This window comes from Ochotona princeps, chromosome 8 (assembly GCF_030435755.1).
Source record: "Ochotona princeps isolate mOchPri1 chromosome 8, mOchPri1.hap1, whole genome shotgun sequence".
Lineage (NCBI taxonomy): Eukaryota > Metazoa > Chordata > Mammalia > Lagomorpha > Ochotonidae > Ochotona > Ochotona princeps.
In genome coordinates, this window is record NC_080839.1 from 43,844,911 (window position 1) to 43,857,576 (window position 12,666).

At 44.3% G+C, this 12,666-nt stretch overlaps 1 protein-coding gene across 9 annotated transcripts in view; it reads right to left on the reverse strand.

The window, feature by feature from the left end:
* The window catches only part of AAK1 (AP2 associated kinase 1), a 170,747-nt gene that overhangs the window by 25,793 nt on the left and 132,288 nt on the right, over positions 1 to 12,666 (reverse strand). For 5 of the 9 annotated variants that reach the window (XM_058667913.1, XM_058667916.1, XM_058667918.1 and 2 more), the window contains 4 exons: positions 11,537 to 11,766; positions 9,575 to 9,732; positions 7,635 to 7,739; positions 1,877 to 1,981 (listed from right to left, as the gene is read on the reverse strand). In XM_058667913.1, coding sequence (XP_058523896.1) covers positions 1,877 to 1,981; positions 7,635 to 7,739; positions 9,575 to 9,732; positions 11,537 to 11,766 — 598 coding nt within the window. The remainder of the gene's footprint in view (positions 1 to 1,876; positions 1,982 to 7,634; positions 7,740 to 9,574; positions 9,733 to 11,536; positions 11,767 to 12,666) is intronic. The other 4 variants (XM_058667915.1, XM_058667919.1, XM_058667914.1 and 1 more) reach the window with 3 other exon arrangements.

Genomic DNA, 12,666 nt, shown 5'->3' on the forward strand with positions numbered 1-12,666 from the left:
CTTTGAGCATGATGGACCTCCTTGTCTGACTTACAGTCTCACCGCTGGAATCTGGTCTGACAGACAAGAAAACAAGTCAAACACACCGGGAATTCTCTAAAAATGTGAAGATGCTGATCAGGAAATCCACGATCCACGCTGGAGTGCCTGGGTCAGTGTGTGGCACCAGCTCTGACTCCAGCTTCTTGCTAATGCAGACCCTCGAAAGGCTGTGGTGATGGCTCAAGTCACTGGATCCCAGCTGCCTCGTGGGAGTACTGGACTGTGTCTCTGGCTCCTCAGTGAAACCCCTGCTGCAGTTTCGGGCATCTGCCGAGGAAGCCAGCAGTGGGGAGCAGTTTGCCTCTCTTTCTACTTCTCTCTCTCTGCCTCTTAAGTCAGTAAATAAAACAAAAATTAAATTACACTTTAACAGACTTTCCTTTAAAACTCAAGAGAGGCCATGGCTTGACTGGTATTACAGGCTACTGCAGTGACATGCTAGCAGGAATTCACCAGAATGCATGGCGCATCACGCAACAGGGATGACGACAAAAAGAAGGGTAGATGGCAGCCAGCAAGCTCTGATGCCCCCAGATTCATCTCTACAGCCTAGAGCCAATCTCCAGTGTTGTCTGTTGCATGTCGCCTCACTCCTGCACTCACATGTTGAGGGCTCCTCCAACACCTGCCGAGGAGAGCTACATTTGTGGGTCCTCATCTTCTGTCTGTGCAAGACACCACCCTTTCAGCTTGTGCGGCCCATGGCTCTCTGGGCAATCACAGAGCAAGAACCTAGAGGGTTCCAGTCTTGTCAGATTCCACAATTACTGTAACTGAGGGAAGCAAGCCAGGAGACCCTAGCTTGAGTTTACAGCTCATTCTTTTACAATCTTCTGCTCAAAACTGGCTGATCTGGGTATCACCAGGTGTACCTGAAGGGTGTACAAAAGAAAAGGGCCTCTATTTGCTTCCCTTTTTTTTTTTCTTTAACCACCTTGTATCCAATGATTTCCCACTGATTTTAGGTAGTTGCAGGGAGAGAAGGAAAATTGAGCTGATCCTGTGAATTCAAGGTTAAGAACTGTCAGGGATAAGAATGGGGGAAAAGGACAAATTATCAGAGCCAAATGACCACTTGCTGTTTCTAGGGTCTTGGATATATTTTCTTTTTCAAAGAAACTGATGGGGAAGAGAAAACCTACCTGGATATTACTGCCTCCAAAATAAACACATGGGCAGAACAGAACAAGGAATCTCAGGCATTCATGAGCTCTACACAGAAAGCATTTATAATTGTTTTAAAAGCTGTGCCCATCAGAACATACCATGTTTTACTTTTTAGACTGCAGACAGAAAGAGATCCTCTAATTCCTGCTGTGCAACTTGAGTCACTTATAAGAGTCTTCAGGTAGTGGCGGAGCCTGAAATGTAGTCTTCTGACTCACTATCAACTTCTATGTTTGGTTATGTTACAAAATAAAAGCATGTTATAGAAAGCCAGACACTAGACAAGAAGGCACTCACACCCCATCATCACACAAGAACCATTATTCATTTGCTGTTTATTTCATCACATACTGCCAGGTTCTAACCATACTGGACTAACGTTCTTTCCGATACAAAGGCCCCTCATATTACCATTAATAACACCAAAGCTTAAAAACTGAGCACTGATATGATACACAATGTAATTTGTTATGGCCTGAATGATTTTATTATTTTTGTTAAAGGAAGGTAGTAGGATCAGTTTGTCCCTCTTATTGAAACACAGTAAAAAGATAAAAGAGCACCCTATTATTATTGGGGCTATACCATTTTCACAGACTATTTTAAACAGAGGCCCCAGGACATCAGAATTCGGCTGCTTAACCTCGGGTCAGCTCTGTTTACCTACCTGGTGCATCAGGTACTTGAAGAGGAATGAAAGGGTCAGAAACACTGAGAAGCGGGAGGCCAGAATCCACAGTCTGCCCACCCTTCCTTTTCTCAGCTGGAGCTGCTTGGAGAGGAAAGTGGGGTCAAGAGAGAAAACAGAAAAGCAGAAAACATCAAGTAAATGTAGATGAACTTGCTGTCTGTTAACCAACCAGCTAAAATTACCAAGGAAGTCTCAAAGCAGAATAAAGGGCTGTATGTGGATATAATCTACTGTAACAGCAAGTATAAGTTATAAGACGGCGATCTGGTCCTTGTAACACACCATGAAACGCAACCGATGATAACATCAGGATGTGCACATGCCTTATATTTCTTCCCAGGATACTTTAGCATACACAAATCTCTTCCAGAACTCCTATAGGAATTACTGCCCACATCACACACTCTGGTACATCTACCATGCCAATTACATAATCCAGCATGTGTATAAAATTTCAGTGCCCAGTGTCCTTTAAGGTCTACAAGCTGCTGTATTACCATAATGTCTGACACAGTGCTGGGCAGTCACAGGGAGAGGTAGAAATACACTTCCTGCTTAGTGCAAGGGCAGACATCTATCTACATCTAGCTCTGGACTATATCTAGCATACTATGGCATTCATTCTATATTGGGCAAATTACAGACTTATAGCAGTCTATCCACCTCTTAGAATATGAAAAGTTGAAGCGATCTTAGAATTTTTTTTTACCTTTTTTTTTTTTAAATTTCCAGAAGACAATATGAGACTAACCAGAAGTTAAGAGAAGTTAAACCATTAAGAGGCCAGCCAGAGACCCACCAGCAGAGCTACAGCAAGAACAAGGTCTCTGGGCTCTCACTTGTATTGTCTTTACACTGAATATTAGCACACAGCTTGGTCAAAAGTCTCATTTCACTGGCTATGAAGTGTTTGAGTTGAAACAACCACAGATTCTCACAACGAATCACCGTACATGGAGTCTGATGCTCCATCATGCCATCATGGCCACTGGTGTGACAGCCTTATCTCCATCACTCCATTTTCACCAGTTTTGACATGGACTCACTTGTGTTGGGGGTCTGTACAAACGTTGCCTTTCACGTAATGTCTATGTCACCCATGCAGTTACGGAGGTAGGAGCAACCCACTCACATGTCTGTCTCCTGCCCTATCTCTTTATCAAGGCCTCCTTCTTGATCTCTGATACAGGGCTGAGTTTGGAGGTCCAGAACCCCTCTATGAACCCTCTTGCCCTTGGTCTTCAGATGTGAAACATTTTCTTCACCTCCCTGAGCCTCTGCATACCATCTGTGAAAGGGGCTTGCAAAGTGTAAGTGCCAGGCTCATGTGCATATGACTGGTAGCATCTCTATAGGCATTTGGCTCTGATCTCTTTCTTCCCTGTCTCCGACTGGCTGGGTCTCTCTGTCTCTCTCCAGCTCTGCTTTTAGAATGAGGAGGGTCCTCTAAGGTCTATTGGGCAGATCAGAAGAGATGGCAAATTCCTTGAGTTCCTTGAATGTCCTGAGTTCTCTCTCCCCAGCTCCTTCCTGCTGAGTGTTTTAGTTCCTTGCAACCCCATCTCACAGCATCATGCATTCCATGGACAGATTATACCCACATTTGGGCAACCACTTCTTGCTGTTCCCAATTCTACCTCCTTGGGGCCAGCAAGATGCAGTTTGAGAGGCAGGACAACGTGCAAAGTGAAGGTGGGGTGACTGGCTGGGCCAGAAACCCTCTCACTCCCCACAACAGGCTCCCTTTCTTACCCCAGGTGTCACAGACATTCAATGTCTGCCTCCAGCACAGAGGCCCCTGGAGTACAGGAACCAGGCATGGGTACCCAAGCACAGAGAAGCATATATGACACCTACCCATCCTTGAGCATGCAGGAGCCCCTTGGCCCAGCTCCCACCACATGCACAGGAGGCAGTGGGCTTCAGGGACACACAGGGTTGACATGCAGATGCGGCAGAAGGCAAGAGAGAGGTGCAGCTGATTCCCACTGCCAGGCAGTCTAGTGGGCTCACTTGGACAGTCCAGCAGAAGGAAGGGTGCAGGGCCCAAAAGGCGCTGCAAGGCTATTTACAGATAGCCTTCTATGAACCTCCATAATCACATGCACACAGTGGTCAGTACGCCCCAGTATTCCCGATGGGTGACAGGTGCACCAGACTCACAGACTGCGGGTACCTGACCTCTCTCCTCCAAGGCCTGCCCAAGAAGCGGGAAGGGGGAAGCTCACCCACATATCCTAGGACCATGACTCTGTCTCCCTCCTTCGGATGCCCTGATTTCCTAGGATCCTGACTTCTGATTTTCCAGGGGCCAGCTGCCCCTCAGATTTCAACTCTTCCTCTTGCATCCCAATATTCTTCAGTGTAATCCCTAACTTCTCGAAACTCTTCTTCCCAATCTCTTAAGCTGTGTCCTCTGGGGACCTTTGACTCCAGCTGCAGGATTTATTTCCCTTCTTCCAACCTGGGGAAAGGATTCTTTGCCCCTGGCTTCTACACAAGCAGCAGAATGGTCCCACAGAGCACTGCTCCGTCAAGCAGACCTCCCTCAGCCCACTCCTTCACACTTCCACCCACCCTTATATCTATCCTGCAAAACCACGAACATGCTCTCAATTGACAACTTAGTAAAGTGTGCTTCAAACAGGGTTTCTTTAAAGAGAGAAAGAAAGGGTGAAAACACTGTTCCTCAGTCTCTGATGTGAAAGCAAAATGCAAATTATACAACTACATATACAAATCACTTTAAAGAAGAAAAAAGTACACGAGAAATGCCTTGTATGTAGAAATAAAATTCTAGATAAAGGGGCTGGCACTGTGGTTCAGCAAGTTAAAGCAGTTGCTTGCAACAGCGACATCCCATATGGGTGCAGGTTCAAGCCCCAGATGCTTCATTTCTGATCAAGTTCCTTGCTGATGTGCCTGGGAAAGCAGCAGAAGATGGAACAAGTACTTGGGCCCCTGAACACATGTGGGAGACCCAAATAAAGCTTCTGGCTTTGGCCTGGTCCAGCCCTGGATGTTGTGGCCATTTGGGAAGTAAACCAAATCTCACAAAAACCTCATGACCTCATCTTGTAATATTTTAAAACTTGACCAAAATATTTAAAAATGTAAAATTAAAAACACCAAATAAAGCTAAAATGAAAATAATGCATACGGGCCCGGCAGCGTGGCCTAGAGGCTAAAGTCCTCGCCTTGAAAGCCCCGGGATCCCATATGGGCGCCGGTTCTAATCCCGGCAGCTCCACTTCCCATCCAGCTCCCTGCTTGTGGCCTGGGAAAGCAGTTGAGGACGGTCCAATGCATTGGGACACTGCACCCGTGTGGGAGACCCGGAAGAGGTTCCAGGTTCCCGGCATCGGATCGGTGCGCACCGGCCCGTTGCGGCTCACTTGGGGAGTGAAACATCGGATGGAAGATCTTCCTCTCTGTCTCTCCTCCTCTCTGTATATCTGGCTGTAATAAAATGAATAAATCTTTAAAAAAAAAAAAAGAAAAGAATACATAAAACATATTAGTTATTTAATATTAAAAAACATAGCTCTCAATTAGCTTCAATATAAAAATGAGAGCATCACATAAATGCATATGGGATAGAGTTAAAGCTCCATAAAAACTCACTCATTTCTTACTGGGAAACACACATACTAAAACATAAGCATCCTATTCCCATTGAAACAAACCATCCTCAAAAGGTGAGATGTTACAATTGGAGGGAGAATAGGTGATTTTAAAATACTTAGTCAAAAAGCTTGCTGGTTCACTCCCCAAATACCACTGAAGTGGGGAACTAGCAATGCAATACAAGTCTCCTGCAGGTAGGAAGGCCTAACTGGCTGAGCAATTACACTGTCTCCCAGGGTTTGGATTAGCAGAAAGCTGGAGTCAGGAGCTGGAGCCGGAGCTAAAAATCAAACCAGGCACTGCAGCTGGGAACAGGCTACTGACTGCCAGGACAATCCTAAAGGAAATCTTCAAATTCCTACCCCTTCCTGGAGACTCTGATTTATCTCCCTCTTACAGCAAAGATGCATAGGTCATGTTAGCAACGATGCAATTAAAACATAGCTCAAGTAACTCACTGTTTAAAAAGAAATTGAAACTTCAATGCTAAAATGACCAGAAAACAAGAGAAAGCATTATATATCACACTAGAGAATGACAGTCAGATATGAAATGAGAAATGTATTAATAAGTAAAAAAAAGCCTAAAGAAAGCAGACAGAAAACAACATGCAAGGCTAGAAGTATAAATTAATCAAATCAATCCATATTATTAAAAAAATCAACTTTGGAGGTACATATCAAATTTTGGTTTCTTCAAAAATATGTTCAAAACCTACTCATTACTGTAGCATTTACAATAGTAAAACCATGAAATTAAGTTCATGTTCAGAAAAGAGGTATTTGATTAGAGACATTAGGCTATTGTCTAATAAAGGGATTTAATGCAGAATATTTAAATTTGCTTTTTAGGAGCTTCTTCAAAGATTTGGGGGAAATGTGCCTGATATATTACAGGGAAAATATGCCTGTTGAGGCTGATGTTATGGTATAGCAAGTTAAGCTGCCACTTGGGATACTGTTATCCAATATGCACACTTGTTTGAGACCTGGCTGCTTCACTTCAGATCAAGCTCCCTGTTAATGTCGTGGGAAAGCAGTAGAAGATGGCCCAAGTTCTTTAGCTCCTGTCACTCACATGGGAGACCCAGATGAAATCCCTTGCTTTGACCTGACCCCCCTGGCCGTTATGGACATTTGGGGAGTCAGCCGGCACATGGAAGATCTTCCTCTCTCTCTCCCTCCCTCCTCCTCAAAGGCAAAGTAACAGACATAAGGAGAGATAGAGAGGGAAAGATCTTCCATTCATTGGGTCACTTTCCAAACGGCTGCAATAGCCAAAGCTGCGGCAATCCACAGCCAGAAGTTTGCAGCTTTTCTAGGTCTCCCACATGGGTACAGGGGTCCAAGCACTTGAGCTGCCTTCCACTGCTTTCCCAGGCCAAAAGCAGAGAGCAGGACTGGAAGTGAAGCAGCTGGGACTTGAACTGGTTCCCATAAGGGATGTCAGTGCTGCAGTTTGAGGCTTAATCTCTTACAGAACTGCACTGGCCCCTATCTCTGCATTTCAAATAAATCTTAAAAACAATTTACAAAAATATGACTATAAAGATGTATGTCAGAGTCTCCAACTGAGACCTAAAAGTGTAATATTGAGGCCACATATATTTTGGTAAGAAGGTTATAACTTTCCAAAAATATTTGTGACACTTTAAGAGATTATATGTCATTAGGAAAAACCAAGATGATATCTGTGTGGCTTGTCTTGGTGAGTGCATGCCACATGCACACACAAAACCACAGCTTGGCAAAGTGTAAGACACAGGACAGAATATCTGATTCTTAGAATTCATCAAATCATTCCAAAGAACCTAAGCCATTGGTGTGTCACTCCTGAAATTTAGAAGTATTTGCTCAAGCCATGTGTGCAGTCAAGGAAGTATAAGTGTGCCCTCACAGGACTGCTATGCGTCATGACACCTTAGCCCACAGTAACTCCAGGCTTTCCTCAATCCCTTTCTGATCACAGTGCCACATAAGGCACTGCCAGAACGTGGGATGTGCCACCTGCACGCTAGAGGCATCTGTGGTTGGGGGAGGGGATACAGTTCTAAGACAGCAACAGTCCACAAAGAGAGCCTTGTTGGTTAGGTGCTTGCTATACTAACCCGTTCCAGCAGAAAACGGTGCAGCAGCAAAAGCATCACCTTGGGCAGACTGAAACCCTGGGAGCAAACTCTCAGCTGAGCCGCCAAGCTTCTCTGGATGCTTGCCTGCAGGGACAGAACATGGCTCAGGCTCATTCTTGCAGAACCCTGCAAGACCAGAGGCCAGCGCTAGGGGCTGGCAGGGTCAGGGGCACCGAAACACTGTCAGGGAGAGGGAAAGCGTCTCGGGTTCAGCATCACAGTGAGCCACGGGCATCCACAGTAACCTCCGTCAGGCTTTGTGATAAGCAAGGAGATGGAAAGCTCCAAAGGAACAGGGACAACATGCAAATTACTGTGATTTGACTAGTATATACTACATGCATAAATGTCTTGAAATAATATATCCCACAATTACATTTGTATTACATTTTAAACAAAAGTATATATTCAGCTACGTGGAACACTAAACAGGAACAGGGTGAAGGGGAAGGGATCCCTCTGAACCATCTTCTAGACTGTCTCCTTTGACTGAGTTATGGCAATACCTCTGTGACTCGAAGGTCCCTGTCCGCTCACTGCAGTGAATCAGAGGTCGACGTTGCTACTTAAGAGACAGTACATCAGTTTTGTAACATGAAGAGTTCGGGAGAGTGGTTACACAGCAGTGTGAAGGTACTTACCCTATTGAGCTGTGCACTTAAAAACAACACAGTAAATGTTGTGATTTTTTTTTAATCACATTTAAAATTTCTCTTATCAAATAAGTAAATGAAAAGAACAAAGCACCAAACTCAAGCCCTAAAGCTTAAGCACATTACTCAAAGCAGAAGGCCTGAGGTCCTCACTTGGGATTTAAGTGTTTTTACATAACTCTAATGAGGTCGGAGGTCTGGCTTCCCTGTGGGAAGCAATACAGGGCAGGCAATGACAAGAAGGACTAGTGGAGAAGGCAGAGTAAGATGCTACAAAACACAAGCACAGTGAAATAGCTTTATATGAAAACTGATATGACAGGAAGACGGAAGACGAGAAATTATTTAAAATGGGAAAATAACAAAACTTGTAGACCAAGTAATTAGCTGTAAAAATCACTGTATCTTTCAACAGTCCTTGAAGGTATTTTTGTTTATATCCAAAACAGTAACAGGCACACAAAACAATGAAACTGAGTTGACAGAGAAAAGTTAAATCCCATGCTCTTGTTTTGTTTGAGAAGGCAAGAAAGTAATATGGATTTAAAAATATTTCCATAAAATAATAAAATAACAATTAGAGCTAATACATTTGGTCAATAATTAATTACTTGGCTCTGCTCAATTTTTTACCTTGTGCTTTTATCTACATTGGGGTTCTATTTTTGAATTATGTATCAGAAAATTTCCCCAGGACATATCTGGCTTCCAAAGTGTGCATGCCTGTGTGTGTGTGCGCGCATGTGTGCGCGTTGTCTTCTAAATCAGATGTGAATTTTCTAGGAGAGAATTGTGACTTTTGTTCACACACTCTCCTTCATGTGGTGAGTCAACTGTAACTTGGAACTATGCTCACAAGGAAAGATCCAGCATCTGTGTGAGGGCACACCCTCAGGCTCAAACTGTCACCCTGTGTGGGAAAAGCTCATCCCTGAGGAGAGAGCCACCCTCCTCTTCAAAGAGTGACCATACTTCAATCATCTTACTCTATGCCACAGAATCTTTTCTGGAAGGTTCTTCCCTCATGTTCCTGTTCTCCTTGCTGCAACCCATGACAGGTCAGGATTTCCTGCACGTCAAAAGACTTCAATGTTTTAGTAAAAGTAAAGACAGACTCACAGGCATGCTCTGAAACCGAGCCTTTGAGGAAAGGGCCCACACCTCCGTGATCATGTTTTTACAGTTAAGATTCCCTCTGACTCCTGGTGACTTTTTAGCACAGAGAAGTCATAGCCAAGAACCACAAATAGGACACCATTCACTTACCTTCCCCTAGCTTAGCAAAGTCCTTGTTCAGCAGTTCTTCAGCTGTGAGTTTAGAGAAATTGTCGTCATCAAAGGGATTCCAGGTAGAACCTTCTGCAGGATTATAAACGTTCTGTTGGGAGGTCCGAGGAGAGCCAGATGGAGTGGTAGTTGCAGACCTACAGAGGTTCCCACCCCCAGGAAATGAAGAGACAAATAAAAGTTGAAGAAAATTTTGTTTCAGGAACAAATTCTTTTCTGAGTCAATCACACTTTCCTAAACATTTTTTTTAAAGTGTTTTCTTAATAGGGCTGTCCATGCCAATGGAGTACTTGCCATAATTCTTTGTGAAACAAATGCTTCCTTTCCTTCATAACTAATCTTACCTGGAAGTCTCTTCAGTTCAGGACTGCAAAGCAAACTGCCCTGGGCTAGTGCTCCCTATGGTGCCCACCATAACATATATATTGACTGACCCCATCTTTCAGGATCTAATATGCATAGAATTTGGGCTACCAATACAATGAAAGACAGACACAGTTCTTACTATTTTGTACTTCTGTGTATCATTACTTAATTTTCTTCAAAAGTCTCTCAACTTAAAGACTTTTAACATTAGAGAGACAGGTTTCCAGAAAAGCTGAGGGCCTGAAATTACAAGAACACAACAGACACTCAGCAAATATACTTTATGTTAGGCACAGAGCCAGTCACTTGGTTTACAAAGGCTGACTCAGACACAGCCCTTATCTTCGAGAACTCACAGGCTAGATCACGTATGTAAAGCGATGATGACCCAATATAATACACTCATACACAGACCAGACAAAATCATGTATCAGAAGGCAAGTCACAGGGCTCTTAATGAATAAATGAGCATTTCCTAGGAGGACCAGGGGGCTGGGGGTGGGGAATGGTGGTACCAGGCAAAGGAACAGGAGCAGCCAAGAATCCGTGAAGGTAAGGAGGGGCAGATCTATGTGTCTGATGCATCAAGCCTTGCTGTGCCAACCAGCAGGCTCAGCACACCTCAGTTACAGGCTTCGGCTAAAAAAATGTCAGCATGGAGAAATCTGGCCAGTTCAAGAGTTCAGAAAATACTTTCCGTAGGGAGCCAGTATTGTGGCATAGCAGGCAAAGTTATCGCCTGTGATGATAACATCCCAAATGGACACCAGTTCACATCCCAGCTCCTCCACTTCTGATCCAGCTCTGTTAACGTCCTAGAAGAGTAGTGTTTAGACCCCTGTCAACCACGTGAAACACCTGGATGAGACTCCTGGCTCTGGCCTGGATCAGCCTTGGTCATCGCAGCCATCTGGGGAGTGAATCTGGGGAGGACAAAAGATCTCTCTTTGTGTAATTCTGACTTTTTAAATAAATAATAATAAAAAATCTTTAAAAAAAACATAAAAAAGAAGGTTCACACTGTGGCATAGCAGGTAACACTGATGCCTGCAGTGCTGGTATCCCACACTGGTGCCAGTTCAGGTGCTGACTGCTCCATTTCCAATTCAGCTCACTGCCAATATGCCTGGGAAAGCAGCAGAGGATGGTCCAAGTCCTCAACCCCTGTACACATGTGGGAGACTCAGATGAAGCTCCTGGCTTCAGCCTGACCCATGCACAACTATTATGTTCATCTAGGGAGTAAACCAACAGGTAGAAGATTCTCTCTCTCTCTCTTTCGCTCTCACTCTCTCTGCATCTCTGCCTTTGAAATAACTAGATCTTTAAAATAAGAGAAAAAAATATTCTGTAGAACACAGAATAAATCAGAGAATATAAACAGCAGGCCAAGGAGAAAACTGCTTCTGAAGACCGGCAGGGTACATGTACTTCAAGCAACTTCATGGTTTCTTATTAAGCACAGACATATGATACAAACATCTGCATGCGTCTACATACTTAAGAATCACACTGTTACAGCTGAAGGCAGGCCTTGCCCACCAAAGCAAGAACAAAGGGGAAGCACTGCATACTTGGACTTATTGAGACTGGCCTCAGCTGCAGCTGCCTGGAGCAGCTGGGTCGATTTGCTGGCTGGGACCCCAAAGACCGCACTGTGGGTTACATCACTGAGAATCCGCCTGTGCCCAGCACGTTGGGTTTTGGGGGATGATGGAGGAGTGAGAGATCCAAGTTTCTGTCCCTGGATAGCAGGAGGTGGGGTTGTCTGAACTTTTGGTTGTTGTCTTACAGGGGCTTGAATCTGCAAAGAAGAGAGACAGAAAGTGTTTCATTGGGGCAGGGGTAGGGGGAAAGGGAGGGAGCAAAAGGGAAAACAAACAGATAAGCATAACTAAAAAATGCCACATGACAGTTAATGCGGGACTCAAATGACAGCTCATCAGTAACACTCAGACAGAACGAACTATGCTTTGACAATCCGAGCTGTAATTATGAGGCTGATTCTAACACGGCATCTGCCTGGTATTTACAGATAAATTTCAATCCTCATTAGCAACGATATTCATAGCAGCCCTATGTAATTCAACACACAGCTTAAGACCACAGAGTCTACTCCTAGCTCTAAAGATCTAGGATTTATCTCAAAGGGATTGCTTTCTGAGGATGGCGTGGTGATGTAACAGGTAAAGCTGATGCTTGTGACACTGGTATCCCACACAAGTTTACATTTCAGTTGTTCCCTTTCAATCTAGCTTCCTGTTCATGGCGTGGGAAAGTAGCAGATGATGGCCCAAGCACCTGGGCCCCTGCCACCACGTGGAAGACCTTGATGAAGCTCCTGGCTGCAGGCTGCTGCAGTGCTGGTCATTGCAACCTTTTGGGGAGTGAACCAGTGGATAGATCTCTCTGTAACCACCTTCTTCAGGAGATCACTTTAGGAACTAACTCAGAATCCCAAAGGGTGAGCAGCTTAGATTCTACACTGCAGTTAGAAATTGTCAAACATCTAAGCTTAAATGACTTAAACTTGGAACGGTTTTGGGTGGGCACTGTGGCATCGCTTGTTAAATCAGCATTCTATCTGAGCACTGATTCACATTCCAACTACTACACTTTTAATGCAGCTCCTTGGTAATGCACCTGGGAAAGCAGCAGAAGATGGGCCAAATATCCAGACTCCTGCCACCGACATGGAAAATCT